We start from the raw sequence: 27,762 nt of genomic DNA, 5'->3' as shown, positions 1-27,762 counted from the left end.
ATAAGAATCAGACAGGTTTTATACAACAATGCCAAACACAAGACAGTATACGAAGTACACTTCACATTATGGATCATATACAAAAAAATAAAATTGAAGCAGTAGTGATAAGTGTGGATGCTGAAAAGGCATTTGATTGGAATTTTCTTTACAGAGTTTTACATAGATTTGGTTTCCATGACACAATTATTAAAACTATAGGCACGATATGACAACCCTACTGCTAGGATTAAAATCAATGTATATTTATCAAATAGTTTTACCCTAGAAAGGGGCATGAGACAGGGTTGTGCATGGTCACCGTTACTCTTCACATTATGTCTGGAACCATTAGCTCAATACATCAGACAAAATGAAGATATCAGGGGAATTACTATTACAGGGACAGAGCATAAGTTGGCCTGTCTTGATCTATCTAGGGCAACTAACATACTCTTTACCTAAATTGATGCAATCCTTTGAACAATATGGTCAATTATCAGGATACAAGATCAACATAGATAAAACCCAATTACTTTCATATAACTGTAGCCCACCAAGAGAAATTGAAAGTAGATATCTCTGTGCAAACAGAGTCTTTCAAATATTTGGGCAACATTATGCCAAAAGATTTGGCAAAATTATCAGAATGCAATTATCAGCCTATATATAAAAAATGAAGGAAGATATAACAAGATGGAACCTAATTCCTTTTTTTAGTCTCAGTTCAAGGATTGAATCTATTAAAATTAATATACTGCCCAGACTATTATATCTCTTTCAGACCCTACAAATAGAGATTAATCAAAATCAATTCAATGAATGGAACAAAATGTTATCAAGATATATATGGCAAGGTAAAAGGCCTAGAGTTCGTCTCAAAACTTTGCAATTAGCCAAGGAAAAGTGGGGGATGGGACCTGCCTTCGCTTAGAGATTATTATTTTGCAGCACAGTTGACAGCTGTGATATGTTGGAGCAACCCATCATGTGATGCTCAATGGAAAAATATTGAGGAGGGGATACTTCCCATCCCCATACAGGCAATTTTGGCTGATAACAACCTACAAAGGTACATAAATACTATTGATAACCCATGGGTGAAATGGACTCTTAAAATATGGAAAACTATTATAAAAGAATATAAACTAGAGGGAGATATTGCAATTCTTAAATGGTGTGCATATGACTCTGCTTTTACGCCAAATAAATTGAATGCTAGATTTCAGAACTGGACAGCTAAAGGAATAACAGTTCTTTGCCATATAATGAAAGAAGGAACACTGTTCAGTTTTGAAATGCTTAAAGAGAAACACTTATTAGACAAACAAGAGTTTTATCGATATTTACAGATGCGACAGTATGTTAATAGGACGGTTAAAAATGTAACCAAGGCAAGTACATGTTTGATAGAGCTCCTTAGAAAAGCATATAATTCAGATAACTGTAGTAGAATCATTTCGTGTATAAGGGTTTGTCAAATCTTAAAACACATTCGACTTCATCTATTAAAACAAATGAGAGAAGGAAGGTGGGATAATTATATCTGAGGAAGAATGGACAATAATATGGAGGTATCAATGGAAGTGTACCAGTTCACAGAAATGGAGGGAGTTTGGATGGAAAGACTTGATAAGATATTTTATTATACCCTCTCAGAAATCCCATTATGATAGTAACCTCCCTGTTTGCTGGAGAAATTGCGGAAATCAAAATGCAAGCTATTATCGTATTTTCTGGGAATGCCCTGTTATCAAAGACTATTGAAGTGGGATACACAATGCCCTACAAGACATCTTTAAATGTGAAACACCCTTAGAAAGTAAGACCATGTATTTTGGGTTTATACCTCAAGAATGTTTGAAAAGAGATAAATATTTAATGAATGTACTGCTGGTGGCTGGTAAAAAACCCTTACCAGGAAATGGTTATCACAGGAGAGCCCAACTTTAAACGCATGGATGGAAATTACAATGGACATTTACAAAATGGAGAAGATAATAGTATCTGTTAATCATAAGCTGGAAAAATTTGATTCATATTGGGAAAAATAGTTTAACTACATAACACCTCATAGGCCTGATTTTTACTCTCACAAGTCAATGAATATGTTGTACAAAAAAATCACTCCCTGCTTGTACATAGTTTTCTCCTTTTGCTTGTTCTTTCTTTCCTCCCTTTTCTGTAAGTGTATCTTCTTCTTCATGTGCTTTGCGCATTACACGCTTGGGCAATCATGGCTTTCCACATCGAACGATCCCATGCAGCGTCAATGATATCTCGCACACTTAGATCTGTTAGTTCTTTCACAGTGTCCATATATTTTCTTCTTTGCCTTGCTGTTCTGCATTTCCCAGGCATATGGCCTTGTAACGTAAGGCATTCTATTTCTCCCTTTCTGAAGACATGGCCCAGGAATTTAAGTTTCCTCTCATTTAATGTTCTCATTAAACATCTATTTGTATGGGCACGTTGGCGTACTGTCTTATTAGTTACCCTATCTCTGTATGATGTTTTCAGCATTCTTCTAAGAAACTACATTTCTGTTGCTTCTAAGTTTCTTTGGAGTTCTGGTGTTATAGTCCATGTTTCGGAAGCATACAGCAAGATTGACCAGATGTAACATTTTAGTAGCCCAAGCCTTGTTGTGATAGAAATGTGTCTGTTGGTAAAAATGTGTTTCATTTTTTGGAAGTTGGTTTTGGCAATGGCAATTCTTCTTTTTATTTCTACTTCTAGCATCTTGTGATATAAAGCTACCAAGGTAATTAAAGCTGGTCTTTTGTTCAATCTCTTGGTTACTGATGTACAATTGGCAGTTGGGAGTATAAGTGCATACCTCAGATAAATATCATGTGGAGATCTGTGGCATATATGGCGATATATATGTACAATATGTTTGTTTGATGATGAGCTTCAATAAAAAATAAGTTACAAAAAAGAAGAACTTTCTAAATATGAAACTGCAGGGAGAGAATTTCATTTTAATCCAAGGGAAAAAGTGCAGCGGCAGGTATATAAGCCAACTATTGGGAGAAGAATGTTCTCACAGTTTCTCTGCAAGGGAAGTATGACAGTCTCTTTCACAGACGGTGATTTGCAGGAGCGCTACTTGCATCTGCAGTTACTGAAGAAAGATCTTCAGAAGCGATTCAAGGATTTGAACGATTTGGAAATTAACCGATTTCTTTACAAGGTGGAAGACAGCTTGCAAGAAGAAATTATCAAAATTCAGAATGATGAAGATGCAAAAATGCTTTTCAAAAATGATGGCTTTTGTGGTATGTGGCTACACTGTCATACAAAATTTCCTGGTTTTTGGAGAAGAGGCAAACTTCTCTTCATTGCATTTCTATCCTCCTACCTTGTTGAAAGAGAATTCAGTGCAGTGAACCACATCTCATAAAAAAACAAACTGCTTGGATATTGTTAAACCTGGGGATTTGAGGCTTTTGCTGTCACAACTTGAAGGAGATATTTCAACTCTTGCTAAAGCCATCAAGCTTAAGGATCACATTGACATCGAAGCTGTTTTACAGTGCACAGGTACTGCGTAAGCTAGGTTTAAAGACAAATAAAAATTTATAGCAGAATCATTTTTCTCATGTTAGCAAATGGTGGACATGTTTTTACACTATAGGGGTGCTGGAATGTATATTATGCCTAAGAGGGGCATTGGCAAGTATGAAGGTACTTTAGGTGAGCATTGGCAAGTGAGAAAGTGTTTTAGGGGGGCATTGGGCTAAATAAGGTTGCAAAACACTGCCTTACCCGAATTGAAATGCTGTGGCATGGCCTGAAGAGAGCTGTTCATGCAAGGTGCCCCAAAAATATTGAAGAATTGGAGCAGTTTTATATGGAGAAATGGTCTAAAATTCTTCCTCACCATTGTGTAAGTCTGATCAGCAGCTACAGAAAACATTTGGTGAAGGTTATTGCTGCCAAAGAAGGTTCTACTAGTTATTAACTAGAGCCTGCACTGTGAATGATTAAACAATGTTTTCAATAAACATATGGAAAGTACAATTGTTCGTGTGTTGTTAATTTAGGCAGATTATGTTTGTCTGTTATTGTGACTTAGATGAAGATCAGACCAGATTTCATGAGTAATTAATACAGAAAACGAGGTAATCGCATAGGGTTCACAAACTTGGAAACCCAATGCTGTTTACAAGAGCATTGTGGTTGTAGGAAAGGACTAACCATAAGATGAGCTTTAAACACCAGATTAACTTCACTTATTCGCCTGTATAAATAGATCTGGTTTTTATATGGTTATTAGATGAAAACAATATTGTTTGTAAATCTGATGAATAAAATGAATCAATTTAATCTTTTATTGCAAATATCAAAACTGTAACATTTAGTTTTGTTCAATGAAATGTCACAAGATCTAGGGTCTAATAAATAAAAGATATACAATAAATGAAATGCAGTTATCTTTGAGCACCTGTCCAAGATGTGTTTGGTGTAATTCCAATTATAGAAATGAAATGACATTTGACAGTCAAATTGTAAATGGCAGGTGGGCCATATTGAACTGGGAGTTTGACTATTTTTGAATGACACAAGTTTCATAGTTTGAGCACTTGTTATTGCAGGTGAGGTTGTGATTGTCAGGGATTAAATAAAAGCTTTCTGAGACCATTGAATGAAATGGATACCAATCCGTAATCATTTCATTTTGAAGATGCTTGTATGATGACTCTTTGGGGTTTCATTTAAGTTCCTCGGTAAGGAAAAAAGATAAAACAGAACTTACAGAAAGATAGAAGTTCATTTGTAGTGACAGCATAATGATGAATTTCATCCATTCATGTAATTACTTGCAGAAAATTATACATGATTCTTCTCAATTTTCAAGCATTTATCCTATTTACCATTAAGCATTTATCCTGTTCAAACCTGATTTTGAACACAAATTCTGGAACATTAAAGATTATGAGGGGGTATTGAATATTGTACGTTTGGTGGAATATTTTGGTTCATTGGCATTACAGATTGCCTGCTTATGTATCTATAAGCTAAGTTCTCAGTCAATGTTTTTACTTAGGTACATTCTCAATATTCTCTTGCAGTGCAACAACACACAGTGATCTAGTTTTACGAGCAGTAAAAGCAGGAATTCAGTATCAAGTTGTACACAATGCCTCCATATTAAATGCAGTTGGATGCTGTGGTCTACAGGTAAATCATTCTTCAATGTGCTTTGTCATATGATAATCTGTATCCATCTGTTTGATCAACACACATAAAAGTTGCTGGTGAACGCAGCAGGCCAGGCAGCATCTGTAGGAAGAGGTGCAGTCGACGTTTCAGGCCGAGACCCTTCGTCAGGACTAACTGAAGGAAGAGTGAGTAAGGGATTTGAAAGTTGGAGGGGGAGGGGGAGATCCAAAATGATAGGAGAAGACAGGAGGGGGAGGGATAGAGCCAAGAGCTGGACAGGTGATAGGCAAAAGGGGATACGAGAGGATCATGGGACAGGAGGTCCGGGAAGAAAGACGGGGGGGGGTGACCCAGAGGATGGGCAAGAGGTATATTCAGAGGGACAGAGGGAGAAAAAGGAGAGTGAGAGAAAGAATGTGTGCATAAAAATGAGTAACAGATGGGGTACGAGGGGGAGGTGGGACCTTAGCGGAAGTTAGAGAAGTTGATGTTCATGCCATCAGGTCGGAGGCTACCCAGACGGAATATAAGGTGTTGTTCCTCCAACCTGAGTGTGGCTTCATCTTTACAGTAGAGGAGGCCGTGGATAGACATGTCAGAATGGGAATGGGATGTGGAATTAAAATGTGTGGCCACTGGGAGATCCTGCTTTCTCTGGCGGACAGAGCGTAGATGTTCAGCAAAGCGGTCTCCCAGTCTGCGTCGGGTCTCGCCAATATATAAAAGGCCACATCGGGAGCACCGGACGCAGTATATCACCCCAGTCGACTCACAGGTGAAGTGTTGCCTCACCTGGAAGGACTGTTTGGGGCCCTGAATGGTGGTAAGGGAGGAAGTGTAAGGGCATGTGTAGCACTTGTTCCGCTTACACTGATAAGTGCCAGGAGGGAGATCTGTGGGGAGGGATGGGGGGGACGAATGGACAAGGGAGTCGTGTAGGGAGCGATCTCTGCGGAATGCAGAGGGGGGGGAGGGAAAGATGTGCTTAGTGGTGGGATCCCGTTGGAGGTGGCGGAAGTTACGGAGAATAATATGTTGGACCCGGAGGCTGGTGGGGTAGTAGGTGAGGACCAGGGGAACCCTATTCCTAGTGGGGTGGCGGGAGGATGGAGTGAGAGCAGATGTACGTGAAATGGGGGAGATGCGTTTAAGAGCAGAGTTGATAGTGGAGGAAGGGAAGCCCCTTTCTTTAAAAAAGGAAGACATCTCCCTCGTCCTAGAATGAAAAGCCTCATCCTGAGAGCAGATGCGGCGGAGACGGAGGAATTGCGAGAAGGGGATGGCGTTTTTGCAAGAGACAGGGTGAGAAGAGGAATAGTCCAGATAGCTGTGAGAGTCAGCAGGCTTATAGTAGACATCAGTGGATAAGCTGTCTCCAGAGACAGAGACAGAAAGATCTAGAAAGGGGAGGGAGGTGTCAGAAATGGACCAGGTAAACTTGAGGGCAGGGTGAAAGTTGGAGGCAAAGTTAATAAAGTCAACGAGTTCTGCATGCGTGCAGGAAGCAGCGCCAATGCAGTCGTCGATGTAGCGAAGGAAAAGTGGGGGACAGATACCAGAATAGGCACGGAACATGGATTGTTCCACAAACCCAACAAAAAGGCAGGCATAGCTAGGACCCATACGGGTGCCCATAGCTACACCTTTAGTTTGGAGGAAGTGGGAGGAGCCAAAGGAGAAATTATTAAGAGTAAGGACTAATTCCTCTAGATGGAGCAGAGTGGTGGTAGAGGGGAACTGATTAGGTCTGGAATCCAAAAAGAAGCATAGAGCTTTGAGACCTTCCTGATGGGGGACGGAAGTATATAAGGACTGTACATCCATGGTGAAAATAAAGCGGTGGGGGCCAGGGAACTTAAAATCATCGAAAAGTTTAAGAGCGTGAGAAGTGTCACGAACATAGGTCGGAAGGGGTTGAACAAGGGGTGATAAAACAGTGTTGAGGTATGCAGAAATGAGTTCGGTGGGGCAGGAGCAAACAGAGACAATAGGTCGGCCAGGACAGGCAAGTTTGTGGATCTTGGGTAGGAGGTAGAAACGGGAAGTGCGGAGTGTGGGAACTATAATGTTGGTAGCAGTGGATGGGAGATCCCCTGAGCGGATAAAGTCGGTGATGGTGTGGGAGACAATGGCCTGGTGCTCCTTAGTGGGGTCACGATCGAGGGGTAAATAAGAGGAGGTATCCGCGAGTTGTCGCTGTGCCTCGGCAAGGTAGAGGTCAGACTTCGACTTCTCTAACTTCCAGTAAGGCCCCACCTCCCCCTCGTACCCCATCTGTTACTCTTTTTTATGCACACGTTCTTTCTCTCACTCTCCTTTTTCTCCCTCTGTCCCTCTGAATATACCTCTTGCCCATCCTCTGGGTTCGCCCCGCCTCCTTGTCTTTCTTCCCAGACCTCCTGTCCCATGATCCTCTCGTATCCCCTTTTGCCTATCACCTGTCCAGCTCTTGGCTCTATCCCTCCCCCTCCTGTCTTCTCCTATCATTTTGGATGTCCCCCTCCCCCTCCAACTTTTAAATCCCTTACTCACTCTTCCTTCAGTTAGTCCTGACGAAGGGTCTCGGCCTGAAACATCGACTGTACCTCTTCCTACAGATGCTGCCTGGCCTGCTGCGTTCACCAGCAACTTTTACGTGTGTTGCTTGAATTTCCAGCATCTGCAGAATTCCTGTTGTTTCCATCTGTTTGATGTTCTGAATTATTTATTGCACAGATCAAACTTGTTACAATATTTACCTGCAGAAACAAAATGCTTGTGAAAATTTGGTTGGATGCACACAACCTTTATATTTTTTCCCCTCCACCCTTCTCCATTTCAACACAAAGAATACAAAACTTGTTAGGGTGCAATCTCCATTTACCTTATAAGGTAACCATAGCCTTCAACCAGGAGCAGATGTCATCAAGTGGTTCCCAACCTTCACAGAGTGTTTTGACCCTTAACCACGACACTCTCCAGTTGGTGGGCTGGCAGTGGTGGCCAAATCATTGCCCATCTGCTCCTGGCTTCCAGCTTCCCTCCTCTCGCCTACTCCAAATCCAACAAGAGGCTCGTTCTGCCTCTTCCCCCATCCTACAAGCTGCTTGTTTTTTGCTGCTTTCGTCCAGGCCCAGATCTGACAATGACTGCCATGCTGATTTGGCTGGGAAACCTCTGCAGCTGATCTCCACAGGGAAAAACCATGCCTGCTATCCCTTGTCTTTGCATTCCTGCAATAAGGGCTGGTACTTTAAGGCCTTTCTCTCGTGGGCCTCTTCCCATCCCTCCTCCCACGGCACAGTCAGCTCAACCAGAATTATTTTCTTGTCTTTGGTTGACCACAGTACAATGTCCGGGCGTAGGGTTGTGTGCACCACATCCGGGAACTGCAACCTCCTTCCCACATCAACCGTCATCTCCCAGGATCTGGCCATTAGCAGCAGATTGGGCTTTGGTTGTTTGGTTACGAAAGGGCTGACTCCCTCTTTGATGAAGGTGATGGCCTTCCTCAAATCTGTGCCAGCCGTCCTCTTCTTACATCTCTCCCGCTCTAGTGTGTCAGCATGAGCCAGAAGCACCTTATCATGGCGCCACCTATACTGCCCTTGAATTAGAGCTGTTCTACACCCGGACAGTATATGAGCCAGTGTCCCCTTTTGACCACAGAGCTTACAGTTCGGGTCCTCTCTCATCCCCCATGTGTACAGATGTAATGGTGAAGGAAGGGTGTCATACACGGATCGCAAGAGGAAGGAAATACGGAAGGGCTGCAGTCTCCATAGCTCTGCCCATGAGATCTTGCGCTGAGGCAGATCCCATTTTGTCCAGGCACCCTGGGACCCTTCTTCCACTGCCTTTGACATCCACTTCACTTCCTCACGGATCCGTACTTCTGCCTCTACCATGTCTCACCTGTTCCTTGTGCTTGCGTTTCCCCACTGCTGGAAGTGAACTGAGCCGAGGCCTTGCCGCCCACTGCAGGGGTTGCTGGTGATATCTCGCAGCTTCGGAGAACACACTGCCTGCTCCACAGCTGCGATGGCTGCCCACTTGCGCCCAGATCTGGTTGTAACGCCTACTTGCTTTACCAAGACGTCGTTGGAATCTCTCAAGCTTAATAAGGCTCTGCATTTTGCCACCTTGAATTCCTCCACAACAGATGACAGGGGAAGCTGTGGTTGCCCAGAACAAATGTAGAGGCCCACTGAAAAGAAGCTTGGGGGAATTCCCAACCATCTCCACAGGTGCTTAAAAGTTGCTGGTGAACGCAGCAGGCCAGGCAGCATCTCTAGGAAGAGGTACAGTCGACGTTTTGGGCCAAGACCCTTCGTCAGTTCTGTCTTCTTCTATCATTTTGGATCTCCCCCTCCCCCTCCCATTTTCAAATCTCTTACTATCTCTTCTTTCAGTTAGTCCTGACGAAGGGTCTCAGCCCGAAACGTCGACTGTACCTCTTCCTGGAGATGCTGCCTGGCCTGCTCGTTCACCAGCGACTTTTATATGTGTTGCTTGAAATTCCAGCATCTGCAGATTTCCTCGTGTCCACAGGTGCTTGTTGGTTTTCCTCTCGATGCCCTCTAAGGCAGTCATGGGGAGCTCATAAAATGTGAAGAGCCAGAGAAGCCTGGGAGAATGCTGTATTGGTACAGCCAGGTCTTGAATTTACCCGGAAGTCTGGATTTGTCGATCTTCTTCAGCGATTCGTCTGTCTGCTTCACAGCATTGGTGACATTAGTCTCATCTGTCAGTGACACAGTAAACCACTTCCCCAAGCATTTTATCAGGTTATCTTCGATGAAAAGGATGGCCTCACTCTGAACTTGGAGACTAAACTTGCTTGTAACTTTCTCCTTTCTGATCACCGTGCACTTGGACTTCGTGGCCTTGAAGGACATCCTCACCCAAGTGGCTACATTACCCAGGGTTGCCAATACCCATCTTGCTTGGACATGTGACACAGTTGTTATACTGATGTTGTACATGAACGCTCATAGAGCCAGCTGAACAATGCCTGACTCCAGCGTTGGGCTGCGGCTTACATCTTCTGCTGCTGATAATAGGAGGTTCATTCCCATAATAAAGGGATTCCCTGTTGGAATCCCTTTCTAGAGGTCCTGCCAACTAGTTGTGAAATGAGCTGATGTAAATCTAAGTTTGAATCCTAGGTAGCTGGTGATCATGTCTCGAATAGCCACTGGGATGTAGTAGTGGTCGAGTCCTTCTAGAATGAGGTCATGTGGAATAGACCCGTAGGCGTTCGCGAGGTCTAACCAGACAACTGTTAGGTTACCTTTTTTCTGCTTGGCCTCATGGATCAAATGGCTAATCATTGAGGTGTGTTCCAGACACCCCGAGAAGTCTGGAATACTGCCTTTCTGGATGGATGTGTTGATATAGCGGTATTGTGTCATGTAAGAAGTCAGCCTTCTTGCGAGCACAGAAAAGAAAATCTTACATTCCACATCCAGGAGAGAAATTGTCCTAAACTGGGCAATTATGGAAGAAACCTCTTCCTTTGGAATAAAGCATCCCTCTGCCAATTTCCAACTTGATGGAACGGTACCTTTGACCCAGATCTTTCTCATGACCTTCCACAGCCTCCAAAGAAGTTTTGGACATTTCTTATACACCTTATAAGGTATGCCGCTTGGGCCTGGGGCAGCTGATGCTTTAGCTTTCCGGAAGGTGTCCTGGATTTCCAGCCATGTAGGTTCCTTCACATTCAGCTCAATCGATAGTTTTTCTGGTCTACACACAGCCCGATTGGTTCCTAGTCCCTGACCCCTCCGTGGGTCGCTGTGTGCCTCCCACAGGAACTCCTCTACCTCTGGCTTTGAGCTGGATAGTATACCAGATTTTTGTTGGCCGAGAAGAGTCCTGGTGAAGCTGAATGGATCTCTCACAAACTGCGCTCGCCTTTTCTCTTTCTTCCTTCTTTGCTGTCGCAGATGTTTCACCCTCCGGAGTTTGCACAGCTTTTCCCGCAGCATACTTGTTAAGTCCTTGATACCTTCTTTTTCAGCCGGTGAGCTGGTTTTAAACTCCTTGTTGAGCGTCTTTAATTCGCCTCTCAAGCGACGAATCTTCGTTTCCCTCCTATTTGGTTGCCACAGTAACTCCGGCTGGCTTCTCCGCTCCATTGGGCCAAATCGTTCCTTTGCTAGATTGTACGCTGTGGCTGTGAGTGAGTTGATCTTTCTGTGTACTGGACCTGCTAATCCGTCTAGATCATCATCGAACTGCATCCAGGTGACGTTGTCTGACGATCTATGCTATTTGATCCTGTCTTTCCTTGATGAATGGATTGGGGTAGTGGAAGAGGAACTCACTAGGTCTGTTGTTCAGTGCTGAGGTGACTCAAGTGTGGAGAGATCTTCAGCTCTGTGGGGAGCTTCCTGGCTGGAATTCTCCTTCGTCTCACTGGATACTAAGTCCGTGCGCTGCACTTGGGTCACCATTGATCCACATCTAGACCTGCTCTGGTGTATCTTGAGCCCTCTGATGTTTTTGCAGACTTTCCCGCAATGACACCTTACCAAGAATTCCTCTCCGATCAGTGTTGTTTGCTTTAGCTTCCTCGTAGTCGTGTTTCCTGTCCTGGCCGTTGCCGGTATGACCGTCCTGTTGAGTCTCTCATCCTCCCCACCTCTTGGGAGAATCTGGGGGTATTGCTGTTCATGTTCAGTTGTAGCTTGAGTGGTGCCCTCTTGTGAGTGCTGCCCACAAGGTTGCTAGCGTTGTGAGCCCGTGCCAGTCTTTTATTTTAGACAGTTTGTTCTTGTCAATACAGTATATGTAATATGTAAGCTTACTTGCTGTATGTTGCTTGTAACATTATTTGTTGATTCTTGCAATTTTCAATATGAAACGTGAATATACTTCTACCAGTGTTGGGGATCAAAACAGTTTTTGTCATTTACTGGAATATAATTAAGCAAACTTGGGAACAAAATCAATTGGGTAGTTATTGGATCCAGGACTATTACATAAATGTGATTAGAGAATCAATCTTAAGAAAAATCATCCTCAACCCAAACTAGAAAAATAGGTCTGGAAGTTTGTTCATAAAATACAAAATAAAAGATATGAATGCAAGTTAACAATTGCATGAGCAGGAATTCATAGTATCTGCACAGAAATTCATTGTATTTACACATGATTCATGGTATCCTATGATCTGTTGGTAATATTGCTTCCCATCTCCGACTGAGATCTTTATGTTTGTTCTGTTTTTCCATTATCATACTTACCAAAATGGCATGAAAAATAGTTAAATGCCCAAAATTTATCATTAGCAAGATTTTTAACTACTCTGGTCTGAAAAATGTAAAACATGTTTCGCTGTAAAGAACCCTCATTTTGCCATACTCGTTTTTTTCTTTAGAAGCTTTTGCACTCATTTTCAGATTTCTCACCAGTTTTATACTCATAATCTGTTCTCTTTCTTTATCAACTTCTTATTCATCCTTCTCAGTTCTAAAAGTCTCCCAGTCCTCTGCTTCCAGCTTTTTCTAGTATCGTAGTAAGATTTTGCCTTAGATTTAATTTCTCCTCAGACTGTTTTTTCATGTAACATGCATGAAAGGAATGTATAGTTGTTGCAATTATGTTTTCTTTAAACGCTAATCATTACTTTTCAAGTACCATACCCCTAAACAAAGTTTCCCATGGCCAGCCTGCCCTGTATAACTTCATAGTTTCCTTTATTTAGATTAAAAGCCCTGTTTTCAGATTGAATCACATCATTTTGAAACTAAGTTGTATCATGTTATGAACAAGAGAAAATCTGCAGATGTAGAAATCCAAGCAACACACACAAAATGGTGGAGGAACTTAGCAGGCCAGGCAGCATCTATGGGAGAAAGTACAGTCGATGTTTCAGGCCGAGCCGGCGACTGAACTTTTTTCCATAGATGCTGCCTGGCCTGCTGAGTTCCTCCAGCATTGTGTGTGTGTTGCTTGTATCATGTTATGGTAACTTTTTCCCTCTAGAATTCTTCAGAGTTCAAGGTAAATATCGTTATCAAAGTACATATGCAGTATGTCGCCATGTACAACCCTGGGATTCATTTTCTTGTAGGTATACTCAACAAGTCTATAGAATAGTAACTCGAGCAGGATCAATGAAAGACCACCCAACTAGGGCGTTCAACCAGAGTGCAAAAGACAACAAACTGTGCAAATGAAAATACCAATAAATAGTAATAAATAACAATAACATGAGATGAAGAGTCCTTGAAAATGAGTCCATTGATTGTGGGAACATTTCAATGATGGGGCAAGTGAAAATGAGTGAAGTTATCCAATTTTGTTCAAGAGCCTGATGGTTGAGAGGTAGTAACTGTTCTTGGGCCTGATGGTGTGAGTCCTGAGGGTCTTGTACCTTCTACCTGACTGCAGCAGCAAGAAGAGGGCATGACCTGGGTGGTGGGGATCCCTGATGATGGATGCTGCTTTCCTACCACAGCATTTCATGTAGATGTGCTGAGTAGTTGGGAGGACTTTAGCCGTGATCTGCTGGACCAAATTCACTGATTTTGTAGGATTTTCCTTTCAAGGGCATTGGTGTCCATACCGGGCAATGATGTAGCCAGTCAATATATCTCCACTGCACAGAAGTTTGTCAAAGTTTTAGATGTCATGCCAAATCTCCGTAAACTCCAAGGGAAGTAGGGATGCTGCCATGCTCCCTTTGCAATTGCACTTAAGTGCTGGGCCCAGGTCAGTTCCTCTAGAGTAGTAACACCTAGGAATTTAAAGTTGCTAACCCTCTCCACCTCTGATCCTCTGACTCATGGACCTCTGGTTTCCCTCTCCTGAAGTCTACAATTAGTTCCTTGGTCTTGCCAACATTGAATGAGAGGTTGTTCTTATAGTCATAGTCATAGTCATACTTTATTGATCCCGAAGGAAATTGTTTTTCGTTACAGTTGCACCATAAATAATTAAATAGTAATATGTAAATTATGCCAGGAAATAAGCCCAGGACCAGCCTATTGGCTCAGGGTGTCTGACCCGCCAAGGGAGGAGTTGTAAAATTTGATGGCCACAGGCAGGAATGACTTCCTATGATGCTCAGTGTTGCATCTCGGTGGAATGAGTCTCTGGCTGAATGTACTTCTGTGCCCAATCAGTACATTATGTAGTGGATGGGAGACATTGTCCAAGATGGCATGCAACTTGGACAGCATCCTCTTTTCAGACACCACCGTCAGAGAGTCCAGTTCCATCCCCACATCACTGGCCTTACGAATGAGTTTGTTGATTCTGTTGGTGTCTGCTACCCTCAGCCTGCTGCCCCAGCACACAACAGCAAACATGATCGCACTGGCCACCACAGACTCGTAGAACATCCTCAGCGTCGTCCGACAGATGTTAAAGGACCTCAGTCTCCTCAGGAAATAGAGACGGCTCTGACCCTTCTTGTAGACAGCCTCAGTGTTCTTTGACCAATCCAGTTTATTGTCAATTCGTATCCCCAGGTATTTGTAATCCTCCACCATTATCACACCACTCAACCTGATTTCAGTCTCCCTCCTGTATGCTGATTCATCGTCACCTTTGATTCAGCCCACAACAATGGTATCATCAGCAAACTTGAATATGGAATTGCAGTTGTGCTTAGCCACACGTTCGTAGGTCATACAATACTGAATTGGGTTCTTTGGCCCACTAAGTTTAAACTGATTAACAAGCATTTGTAAAATCTTTGTTTTATTCTCCCCACCTCCTTTAAAGTGGAAGGGATGAAGCATGTAGTTCCTATGCGCATTAAAGGTACAAAGAAGCATAAGTGTGCTTAATTTTAATTTCATAAAGAGGATATCTAGTAGATGTAGAGATGTTGCGCCTCCCCTTTTGGCTTTAGGGAACTAAGACAAGTTGACACGTCATATCACATTAGTAATTTCACTTTTTAAAACTGACTATTTTAATTATCACTTGTAAATCAATTCATTAATTATGTCCAAACAACAGGAATTCTGCAGATGCTGGAAATTCAAGCAACATACATCAAAGTTGCTGGTGAATGCAGCAGGCCAAGCAGCATCTGTAGGAAGAGGTGCAGTCGACGTCCTGACGAAGGGTCTCGGCCTGAAACGTCGACTGCACCTCTTCCTACAGATGCTGCTTGGCCTGCTGCGTTCACCAGCAACTTTGATGTATGTTGCTTTCATTAATTATGTCACAAGATTCAAGATACTTCATACTTTATTGTCGCCAAACGATACTAGAATGTACAATCATCACAGCGATAATTGATTCTGCGCTTCCCGCTCCCTGGATTACAAATCGATAGTAAATATTAAAAATTTAAATTATAAATCATAAATAGAAAATAGAAAAATGGAAAGTAAGGTAGTGCAAAAAAACCGAGATGCAGTTCCGGATATTTGGAGGGTACGGCCCAGATCCGGGTCAGGATCCGTTCAGCAGTCTTATCACAGTTGGAAAGAAGCTGTTCCCAAATCTGGCTTATGAGTCTTCAAGCTCCTAAGCCTTCTCCCGGAGGGAAGAGGGACGAAAAGTATGTTGGCTGGGTGGGTGTTGGAAGCACTGCTCTGACAGCGTGCGGTGTAAAGTGAGTTCAAGGACAGAAGATTGGTTTGTGTGATGTGCTGCGCCGTGATCACTATCTTCTGCAGCTTCTTCTAGTCTTGGACAGGACAACTTCCATACCAGGTTGTGATGCACCCTAGAAGAATGCTTTCTACAGTGCATCTATAAAAATTAATGAGTGTTTTAGGGGACAGGCCAAATTTCTTTAGTTTTCTCAGGAAGTAAAGATGCTGGTGGGCCTTCTTGGCAGTGGACTGTGCTTGGTTGGACCAAGTCAGGTCATTTGTGATATTGACCCCGAGGAACTTAAAGCTTTTGACCTGTTCCACTTGCGCACCACCGATGTAAATTGGGTCGTGCGGTCCGCTACTCCTTCTGAAGTCAACAACCAATTCCTTCGTCTTGCTGACTTTGAGGGATAGGTTATTGTCTTCGCACCGTGCCACCAGGTTCTTAATTTCCTCTCTGTACTCAAACTCATCATTACCCGAAATACGGCCTACAATTGTTGTGTCATCAGCAAACTTATATATTGAGCTCGATGGAAACTTGGCTACACAATCATGGGTGTACAGTGAGTACAGCAGGGGGCTGAGTACACAGCCTTGTGGGGCACCGGTGCTCAGAGTGACTGTAGAGGAGAGCTTGTCCCCTATTTTTACAGCCTGGGTCCTGTCTGTGGGGAAGTTGAAGATCCAGCTGCAGATCTGAGTGCTAAGGCCCAGGTTCCGGAGCTTAGGATTCAGTTTATTTGGAATGATGGTATTAAAGGCAGAGCTGTAGTCAATGAAAAGGAACCTTACGTATGCGTCTTTATTCTCCAGGTGTTCTAAGGAGGAACGTAGGGCCAGAGAGATGGCACCTGCCATTGACCTATTGCTCCGATAGGCGAATTGCAAAGCGTCGAGGTTGACCGATAGGCTGTGGTTGAATTGTGCCATAACCAGTTGCTCGAAGCACTTCATAGCAACTGATGTCAGAGCCACTGGTCGATAGTCATTCAGGCATGCCACCTTGCTCTTCTTTGGCACCGGGATTATCGTTGCCTTCTTAAAACACGAGGAGATCTTAGACTGAAGCAAGGAGCAGTTGAAGATGTCAGCAAACACTCCAGCTAGCTCGCTTGCACAGGTCCGGAGAACCAGTCCTGGGACGCCATCTGGGCCTGTCGCCTTCCTTGGATTTATCTTCAGGAAGGCCCTTCTAACGTCCTCCTCGGTGATGATGAATCTCGATGCCACCGGGTCTGATTCATCTGGAGTGAGCGGGACGCTCTTCTTCTGTTTGAATCTTGTGTAGAATATGTTAAGTTCATCAGGAAGAGAAGCGCCACATTTTTTGATATTCCTAGCCTTTTCTTTGCGCCCAGTGATCTCATTTAGACCCTGCCATAGTCTACTGGCATCCCTCTGGTTAGCCTGGGCTTCCAACTTGGCTTGATATTGCCTCTTGGCACCCTTAATAGCATTCCAGAGTTCACGCCTGGATTCCGTGTAGCGACTGGTCTCCCCGGACCTAAAAGCCGCAGCTCTAGCCTTTAAAAGGGACTCGACCTCATAATTCATCCGAGGTTTCCGTTTAGGGAATACCTGGATCGTCTTGCGAGACACACAGTCCTCCGTGCATTTCCAAATAAAGTCCGTGACAGCTGAGGCATACTCATCAAGGTTAGCTGCGGAGTCCTTGAATACTAACCAGTCCACTGATTCAAAGCAGTCACGGAGGACCTCATATTCGTATATTCCGGAGTATAAGCCGATCCCCTATTTTCAAGGTTAAAAAAGTGACTTTTTCATGTTACCTTTGTATAAGCCGACCCCTTTTGTAGAGGTTTTTGATTTAACCAGAAAAGATCACAAGATCTCACATGCCGGTACTCAGCTTTGCAGAATCCGGAACCTGGAAATTTTGTGAACCAGTACCTGCTAAGGAAACAGGCCTACACATTGTAGAGCGTTATAAGTGAATTCTTAATAAATAAATCAGGAAGGGAAATTTTGGATTAGGTTCCCAATGGTAAAGAATCCTCTGGAATGTAACCCCCCGTGAAACCATTTAGCGCCCATCGTAATGTTGTTAAAACATAACACAGGGTGGAGGGATCAGTATGTGTACTCAGTATTGAGTTTGTGACTACCACATACAAAAGATTAAAACGAACGTGATATGATGCTGGCTTCAGGCTGAAGGTTGTTGATTTTGCTAAAGGAATGAATAATTCTGCAGCTGCTAAGAAGTTTAGTGTAAACGAAAAACAAGTGAGAGAGTGGAGAAAGGCAGAGGACACGCTGAGGGAAATGCCAAAGATGAAATGTGCAAACCGCGGGAAAACATGCCAGTGGCCAGAACTGGAAGAAAAAGTTTTAAGAGTGGGTGAATCACCAGTGATCATCTGGATACATTGTTACCAGAGAAATAATTCGAGTTCAAGTGTTGAAATGAGACGAAAAACACTGTGAAGTCAGTGAAAATTTCAAAGCTACGCGAAGTTGGTGCACCCGATTTATGAATAGACGTGATCTTGTGTTGAGACAAAAAACAAAAACTGCTCAGAAAATTCCCGCGGGGTGTTGTTTGCATCTAAAAACGCTGCTGGATGGACGAAGTGGGTTGCTTGAAGTGGGTTAAAGAGCTGTGGCGTCAACGTCCAGAGGGTTTCAGGAAGGAAAAGTCACTACTTGTCTGGGACATGTTCAAAGCACACTTGTCAGGTGAGACAAAAGCAGCATTGAAAGCTGAAAATACGGACATTGCAGTCATCCCCAGTGGTTTGATGTCCGTGCTCCAGCCACTAGATGTGAGTTTAAACAAACCATTCAAAGAACTCATGCATCGACAGTGGAATGAATTTAACTCAGAAACAGCCAATAAATGCGACCTGTCTTCCGTGTATTCGTTTTTCCAAAGTTGGCACCCTCTGTATAAGCCGACCCCCTAATTTTAGGACCAAAATTTAGGGCCAAATTCTCGGTTTATACACTGGAATTTACGGTAATAGAGAACTTTTCATGTACTAACAAATTCAGTCATGGTGAATCCATAGAAACTTGCAAGTGTTTTTGGTGATACACCAATTCAACTTATGTCATTCAGGTAATTTATCTGGTGTGTAATGTTAACATTTCTTATGTTGTTATTTTAGGGAATCATTGGACCTGATTCCAGTGATTACTGGTTCTGGTTTTTCTCATATCTTGGTTCCTATTCTTAATACTGAAACCCAAGTAGGTATAAATTAAACAGAATCAATTGTGTCAAATGGTCCAATGATTGGAAGCATTACAAATGAATAATTGATATTTTTTATAGAACTCATCAAAATTCCTTTATCTCTTTATATTTTTCCATTTTTCTCCCTTTTGACTTCTTTTTTATCTCAACTAGTATCTACTAGTATGCCACCTAAGTGGTCATTAAGTAGGTTTGAGCTTAAGCACAAGTCACCAAATTATCTTGACTGCAAGCTTCAAATTCTATCCAATTTCTGTCAAATTCTATCAAGTTCTGTCCAATTCTATCCCAGACCAGCAAGTAGTTCTTGATAGTAGTTAATACCAAAAGTATTTATTGTTTATTTCCCCTCCCATATTGAGGTTTACTGTAATGTCTGTACTGTGTTCAGATTCAGATGCAGCACCCCAGTGAAGATCAGGAATCAGATTGAAATATTTTGTAGCTCACATATTTCTAGTCTTAACATAGTGATATAATTTTGGAAATATTATGGTCTGAATATTCTCATGACATCATTACACATACATGCTCAGCAGTTTATTCACTGGCCTCTCTTTGTGGAATTGGTGTTGTGAATCATTCACAAAGTTCTTTGATGTGCTGATCCCTAGGGAGGGCTAAAAAACCAAGAAAATAATAAGAAATAACAAGAAAAAAACATGAAAAACAATAAATTTTAAAGAAGATTTTATTCAGTGTTTTTTATAATTAGTGAAGTTAGCTGGGCAGAAAAGAGAGATATTCTTTGGTTGGGAATATCTTCCTGAGACCAGTCGTTTTATTGCCTTGTTGCCTTATTCAGCATATCGAGTTTGCTTCACCATTCAGTTATGGCTGATTTACACTCAGTGTCCACTTTATTAGGTACACAGGCTCATATGGAAATATGTCATCAGCCAATGATTCCACTGATCTGCTTCAGCTGTATCAGCCAAAACTTTACCCGAAGGTACACAAGAGATTCAGAAGGATCTCAAGCAATTTTTAGTCTTTAATTGGTGTCCACATTGTTTTGAATCTCTTACAGTACTGACTAAAGTCCTATTTATGTTGTGGATTCCATAATATCAGGCTGCTATTGGAGAACGTAGGTGAGTGATAATTGATGGCATGCTGGGGAGAATTATATATCAGATTTACACTCAGTGATCACTTTGTTATGTACACCTGTACACCTGCTTGTTAATGCAAATAACTAATCATTTGGCAGCAACTCAATGCATAAACACATTTAAACATGGTCAGGAGGTTCAGTTATTGTTCAGACCAAACATCAGAATGGTGAAGAAATATAATCAAGGTGACTTTGACCATGGAATGATTGGTGGTGCCAGATGGGGTGGTTTGAATATTTTAGAAGCTGTTGATCTCCTGGGATTTTCATGCTCAATGGTCTCTAGAGTTTTTAAAGAGTGGTGTGAAAAACAAAAAAAAACATCCAGTGAGTGGCAGTTCTGTGGGCGAAAATGCCTTGTTAAAAAGAGAGATCAAAGGAGATTGGCCAGGCTGGTTCAAGCTGACAGGAAGGTGACAGTAAATCAAATAACCACACATTACAACACTGATGTGCAGAAAAGTATTTCTGAACCCACAACACGTGGTTGGGCTATAGCAGGAGATGACCACACCGGGTTCTAGTTCTGTACCTAATAAAGATACCACTGAGTGTATGTAGGATTGGTGTTACTGGGTGGTTGGTGATTGGTACAGGGCTTGATGGGTTGTAGACTCCATTTCCATGCTGTTTATCTATAACTATTATTTTGACTCTCAGAATATCAAAATTTTACAGCCATGGGCATTCAAGGTAAACTTGAATGTATAGGCATTGATCATAAAGGTGGAAAACAGCAAAATAGTTAGATGAGTAACATGAAATACAAGTGTTGAGGGGTGTATCCTAGTGATCTTTGTTGTAGCTTGTTTCTAATTTACACAGCTTATATGGATTCAGAAAATCAATACAAATTGTTTAAATTTGCCATATTAGAATAGTTTCAATTAAACTGGCAACTAGCAGGTCCTGGACCCAAGAGCCTATCGAAGTGGTAGGCCACTGGTCCAAGAGCGAGGAACAACCCACTGTTGGCTGGTTTAAGCTCCGAGCCAGATTGAAAAAGTCAGGGTGTGTGCGCCGGAGGAGCGGACAGGCTGGTGTTCAGCTGTGACTGACTTCGTGGCTGTGGACTCACTTTCATGAACTTCAGTTTTGAACATTATTTCCTCAACTTTATTTGCACAATTTTCTTTTTCTGCACATTGTGTTTGATGGTCTATTTTTAATGGATTCTATTGGGTTTCTTTGTTTTGTGGCTGCCTGTAAAGAGATGTATCTCAAGGTTCTTTATAGTATACATACTTTGATAATAAAAGTATCTCGAACTTTATAAATTAGAGAATAAATGAAATAAAACAAGTGAATGAAGTAAGTAATGTCAAATTACACCTAATGTATATAGAAACTAATGTGACCAATACATCGTGAATGTTACTTAAATAACTAATCAAAAGGAGGAAAATACAAGCTTGACCGAGAATTATCTGGTAGATTTCATTGTGATGAGTAACATATGTCCTTCTGGTCTCGAAGAAATGTGTAAGCCATTCAAGTTCAGGAGGTAGTGTGTAGGGAGCCAAAAGGATGATTGTTAATGTTAGATCTTTGAGTTGTGAGAGAGAAAGGAAGAGAGTTGCACTTTTCTACCTAGTAATAGTATATCTATGAGATGACCTGATGGAGACTGGAAAATGTTGAATGCAAAGAGTTAAAAGATGGCTGTATACATTTAAGCTGTGGGGTGGGCAAGGAATAGTACAACTAGTAAAAGTAGCAGTAGGACCAGTATGTCCTTCCAGGTGAGGCAACACTTCACTTGTGAGTCTGTTGGGGTCATCTATTGCATCCAGTGCTCCCGCTGCGGCCTCCTCTACATTGGTGAAACCCGACGCAGATTGGGGGACCGCTTTGTCGAGTACCTCCGCTCCGTCCGCCACAACAGACAGGATCTCCCGGTTGCCACCCACTTCAACTCTGCTTCACATTCCCATTCGGATATGTCCATACATGGCCTCCTCTACTGCCATAATGAGGCCAAACTCAGGTTGGAGGAGCAACACCTCATATACCGTCTGGGTAGTCTCCAGCCCCTTGGTATGAACGTAGAATTCTCCAACTTCCGGTAATTCCTTCCCCCTCCCTTCCCCTATCCCTATTTCACTCTGCCCCCTCCCCCAGCTGCCTATCACCTCCCTCATGGTTCCGCCTCCTTCTACTACCCATTGTGTTTTCCCCTATTTCTTCTTCACCTTTCCTGCCTATCACCTCCCAGCTTCCCCTTCCCCACCCCTTTATTCTTTCCCCCTACTGGTTTTTCACCTGGAACCTACCAGCCTTCTCCTTCCCACCCTCCTCCCACCTTCTTTATAGGGCTTTTGCCCCTTCCCTCTACAGTCCTGATGAAGTGTTCCGGCCCGAAACATTGACTGATTGTTTCCACGGATGCTACCTGACCTGCTGAGTTCCTACAGCGTGTTGTGAGTGTTGCTTGGACCATTATGAGGGTCCTCTTTCCTAAGTAGCCTGACATGTTGGAGTAGAGTAACAGAGGCATTAAAAACTAACAGCTGGTAGAATATAGGATTTTTCTCAGGATATATCAAATGAATTGCCATTAATAATAATAGATATTTCATTGATCCCAAATGGGAAATTTTTTCATTACAGCAGCAACATTTAAAAACACTTAGCCGTGTGCAGACTTAACAAATAATCAAGTGTAGAATAATAATATACACAATAATTTCAATAATATACAAATAATAAAACAGAAACTATTGTATTATGATGTGTGTTCTCTTGTCGCACAGAGATGAACTGTTTTATATGCTTATTGCCTTTGGTAGGAAAGAATTTCGGTAACAATCCTTGTGACAACAGAGTTGAATGAGTCTGTTCAAAAGGGTGCTCCGCTGCTTATTCAATAGGTCATGGAGAGGATGTGCCAGATTGTCCATAATGGATAACAGTTTGTTTAGTGACCTCCCCTCTACCACTAACTGGATTGTGGCTTAAATGTATCGTAAGCATGGTATGATATTCTCTCCTTTGCGATTGAATTCCTTGAAACATTTTTATATATGAAATATGATGTAGAAATTTTCTTAAAGGGAATTGTATGGAGCTGGTTCTGATATATTTTGCAAATCAACATTAAGTCAGAAAAGTTTGATTCACATCATCAGGTGTAATTTTGGTCCAAAAAAATTAGGAAAATAACACAGAAGGCTCTTCAGCTCCTTAAAACTATTCTGCCCTTCTAGTCAATTGTAGCATACTTATTTGTATCTTGATATGATTTATCTTCCATAGATCATTATCCTTTAATCCTTTAATAGTCTCGCCTTATAAAAGCTCAGCATTTCAAATTTGGAAATCTTCAATTTATCTATCAGTGTTTTTGGAGGAGAAAATTCCTGACAATACTTTATGACTTCACTTCTGAATGGTGATCTTGTTTCTCTCCAATTTAATAATTATAATTTTATTTTATGTTTTACATTTATTTAAATATGTTCATATGTATTTCTTTCTTTAAATCCAGAGAGAGTAATTCAGGACAGGAAAAAATCCAATTTGAAATTAAATGTTATCTGCATCTCCCACTATGTTGTTCTTCAGAGACATTAGAAACCCTTCTATCACAATTTGTTTTGAAGTGCAGTGTAATTCCATATTCTTATAACCATATAACCATATAACAATTACAGCACGGAAACAGGCCATCTCGGCCCTTCTAGTCCATGCCAAACGCTTACTCTCACCTAGTCCCACCGACCTGCACTTAGCCCATAACCCTCCATTCCTTTCCTGTCCATATACCTATCCAATTTTACTTTAAATGACAATATCGAACCTGCCTCTACCACTTCTGCTGGAAGCTCGTTCCACACAGCTACCACTCTCTGAGTAAAGAAGTTCCCCCTCATGTTATCCCTAAACTTTTGCCCCCTAACTCTCAACTCATGTCCTCTTGTTTGAGTCTCCCCTACTCTCAATGGAAAAAGCCTATTCACGTCAACTCTATCTTTCCCCCTCATAATCTTAAATACCTCTATTAAGTCCCCCCTCAACCTTCTACGCTCCAAAGAATAAAGACCCAACTTGTTCAACCTTGCTCTGTAACTTAGGTGCTGAGATCCAGCTAACATTCTAGTAAATCTTCTCTGTACTCTCTCTATTTTGTTGACATCTATATACTACTAAAACTCTCATGCTCTGTCTGTCTGTTGGTGACCTCCAATTTGCGCAAACGGTGCATTAGATCGGCACTTTTTTTGGCTAAATCGAATTAAAATGCGCTAACTTACAGCATGCAGGCAAAGCTTAGGGTTATATATTCGTATAAAATTGCTCATTGGCCAAAAATCAACAGGCTGCCTTTCACCCGAGACCCGATCGACCATCATGGAAACCGGGACGCCACAGCCCGACGCATGTGCACGGCCAGCCTCCGCAGCGCCTCACGATACTCACAGAGCCAGCTCCACCTTCCATGGAGACCGCGACGCCACACCATGACGCACGCGCACGGCCAGCCTCAGCAGCGCCTCATGATGCTCACAGAGCCGCTCCCACCTTCTATGGAGACTGGGACGCCACACCACGACGCATGCTCACGGCCAGCCTCAGCAGCGCCTCATGATGCTCACGGAGCCGCTCCCATCTTCCATGGAGACAGTGATGCCACAGCCCGACGCATGCACACCGCCAGCCTCAGCAGCTTGGAGGCTTTGGTGTTACTGCTTCTATCAAACATTAGGGTAAAAATATATAGATAGCCTAATTATGCCGTGTGGAAAGAGAAGGGGGACATTATGGTCAAGAGATGATGCCAAACGTCGTCAAGAAGCGGCAAGGAGAGGGTGAGAACAGCAATCGGATGAGGCTTGGGCCACACGACTCCAGGATCAAAGAGTCGGGACAAAAAAGATGAGAGAAGACGAGACAGAGAAGGACAGGCATGCACGTCTCCAAAATGACAACAATAGTCACAGACAGAGGAGAGAACAAGAATCCGATCAGGCCAGGGCCGCCGACTCCAGGATCAGAGAGAAAGAACAAATGGTAGAAGAAATGAAGACACGAAGGATGAAAGGGCTGTGCGTCTCCAGAATGACAAAAACAGGCAGAGAAGGAGGAGAGAGGAAGAGACAGAGGAGAAAAGGAAAGATCAACTCGAGAATATGCGGCACAGAGTAATTATTGCAAGAGTTGCTGAAGACGGCAATGGCCGCTTTTGACGAATATGCCTCAACAGAGAAAGAACAAGGCAAAATGCACGACTCGCATGCCGTCACATTTCTACTGATGTTGGTTCGAGGACCAGAGTATGCCCTCACTGTCATGCCTTCCTATTCACTGGAGAACCCGCACATTTCTGCTGTATAAAGGGACAGGTCAGGATAGGCAATTTGCAGCCTCTACCTAATAAACTCTTCAATTTGTACAGCAATGATGAACCTATTGCAGACGAGTTCAGGAAGAACATCAGACAATACAATTGCCTCTTCCAGATGACATCCTTTGGCGCCAAAGAAGTCATTCCAACTAGGAATCGATGGAATCCTTTTGTGATTATTCAAGGCCAAATCCATCATTACATTGGACATTTAATTCCAGACCCAACCCAGCAAGCCCGATTCCTTCAAATTTACTTCATGGATACTTAATGTTCATTCTGGTTACATACTTGTCTTGCTATGCATCTTTCTTCTTTAATATGCTGAGTTTTTCTTCTTTAATTTCCAAATCAAAGAGATAGCAATAGCATTCAGGAAAATTTAATGTTCATTCTGGTCACATCAGACTGCACTGTCCTTCTCTCAAAGGGTGCCCCAACGGGTCACCCCGTTGTCTAGTCTTTCCTATAATTCGGTGACCAGATCTGTACACAATACTCCAAATTTGGCCTTACCAATGCCTTGTACAATTTTAACATTACATCCCAACTCCTATACTCAATGCTCTAATTTATAAAGGCGAGCATACCAAAAGCTTTCTTTACTGCCCTATCCACATGAGATTCCACCTTCAGGGAACTATGCACGATTATTCCTAGATCCCTCTGTTCTACTGCATTCTTCAATGCCCTACCATTTACCATGTATGTCCTATTTTGATTAGGCCTACCAAAATGTAACATTCTTGTGTTTGGTAAACTCCAACTCCCTGTGTTCCTTGCAATATCGTAAGCCATCCTTGCAAACTCTCCCTTCCCAGCCCAACCCTTCCCCATTTTTGCTTTTGTTACTTTGAAACCATTTTTAGTATTTGGAACTCTTTTTTTAAAAAAGTAGATGAATTTGTATACTACCTTTCATGACTTCTAGATATCACAATGCTAGTTTTAAAGGATAGCCATGGCTAAAGTGTGGGAAATGTGTCATCAATTTGTAAGTCCCAAGTTCCCACAGAGATTAATTTAGAATTTAGAATCTTATAGATGGAAGTTTGTCCAACCTATCCCTACCCAAGCCACATGTGATGATATATGTTGGCTCTGGATTGAGTATCAGAAATCTATAGTGGATTCCAATTAGTTGGGACATATCAGGCCCAATTAAGCGGCTGCCCCAATTCGCCAGAATTTCATGGAAATAGTTTAAAAAGTTCTGTATAAAAAAGACGAAGTATTGTTTAACAGTAGCAAATTATGTATTTAAATGAAATACAGGACAAATTGTAATGCTACCAATACCATTATAGTACTGTAATCTGTGCATTAGTTCCTAATAGTTATCGATGGAGGAATTCATCCAGTGTACACTGCTGTGTTCTTTTGATTGACTGCAAATGAACAAAATCAGCACTGACACCTAGTGTAGATAGTAGACTGCCTTCATTCAATACTTTCAAAGTCCTCGTAGTTCCTAACTTGTTGAAGTAGTGAAATAAGGAATGAAAAGTCTGATCCACTTTTGAAGTCATAAGCCATAAGTTTGGTGGTCTACATGAAGTTCGCATGCATCAATTCTGTTTATGTTTGCTACATGAGTAAAATACTGTATGTCTGCTTTACTTGATTGCATTATAAACAGCTATAGTCCATTTGTGGTCACCAATATTATTAGTCATATAGTTTGGCACTTTTTCACATGTTGGCAGATAACACAGCTATATCACCATCCTGTCTTAGCGCTGGCTGAATTAATCAGGATAAGAATCAGGTTTAATATCACCAGCATATGTTGTGAAATTTGTTTCTTAGCAACAGCAGTACAATGCAATACATAATAATATAGAAAATAAATAAATAAATATGTTGATTACAGAAAGTATATATACTGTATTTATATTAAATGGTTAAATTAAAAATCATGCAAAAACAAAAATAATTTTTTTTTTAAAGTGAGGTTGTGTGCATGGTTTCAATGTCCATTTAGAAATTGTGTGGCAGAGGGGAAGAACCTGTTCCTGAATTGCTGAGTTGTGTGCCTTCAGGCGTCTGTACCTCCTTCCTGACTCTAACAATGAGAAGAAGCTATATCCTGGATGATAGGGGTCCTTAGTGATGGACGCCACCTTTCTGAGTCACCTCTCCTAGAAGATGTCTTGCATATTACAAAGGCTAATACCCAAGATGGAGCTAACTAATTTTACAACTTTCTGCAACTTACTCAATATTGTGCAGTAGCCCCCTCACACCAAAGGTAATGCAACCTGTCAGGATTCTCTCGATGGTACAACTGTAGAAGTTTGCAAGTGTTTTAGGTGACAAACCAAATCTACACAAACTCCTAATGAAATATAGCTGCTGTCTTGCCTTCTTTATAGTTGCA

At 42.1% G+C, this 27,762-nt stretch overlaps 1 protein-coding gene across 1 annotated transcript in view; it reads left to right on the top strand.

Annotated features, from left to right (window-relative positions):
* The window catches only part of dph5 (diphthamide biosynthesis 5), a 97,395-nt gene that overhangs the window by 17,381 nt on the left and 52,252 nt on the right, over positions 1-27,762 (top strand). The window contains exon 3 of the mRNA XM_063063933.1: positions 5,058-5,166. Within this exon, the coding sequence (XP_062920003.1) occupies positions 5,058-5,166 (109 nt within the window). The remainder of the gene's footprint in view (positions 1-5,057; positions 5,167-27,762) is intronic.

The sequence above is a fragment of the Mobula hypostoma genome, chromosome 12 (genome assembly GCF_963921235.1).
Source record: "Mobula hypostoma chromosome 12, sMobHyp1.1, whole genome shotgun sequence".
In the NCBI taxonomy this organism is placed as follows: Eukaryota; Metazoa; Chordata; class Chondrichthyes; order Myliobatiformes; family Myliobatidae; genus Mobula; species Mobula hypostoma.
The sequence above is the reverse complement of the archived record's forward strand: the minus strand, read 5'-3'. Positions and strand labels throughout refer to the sequence as shown.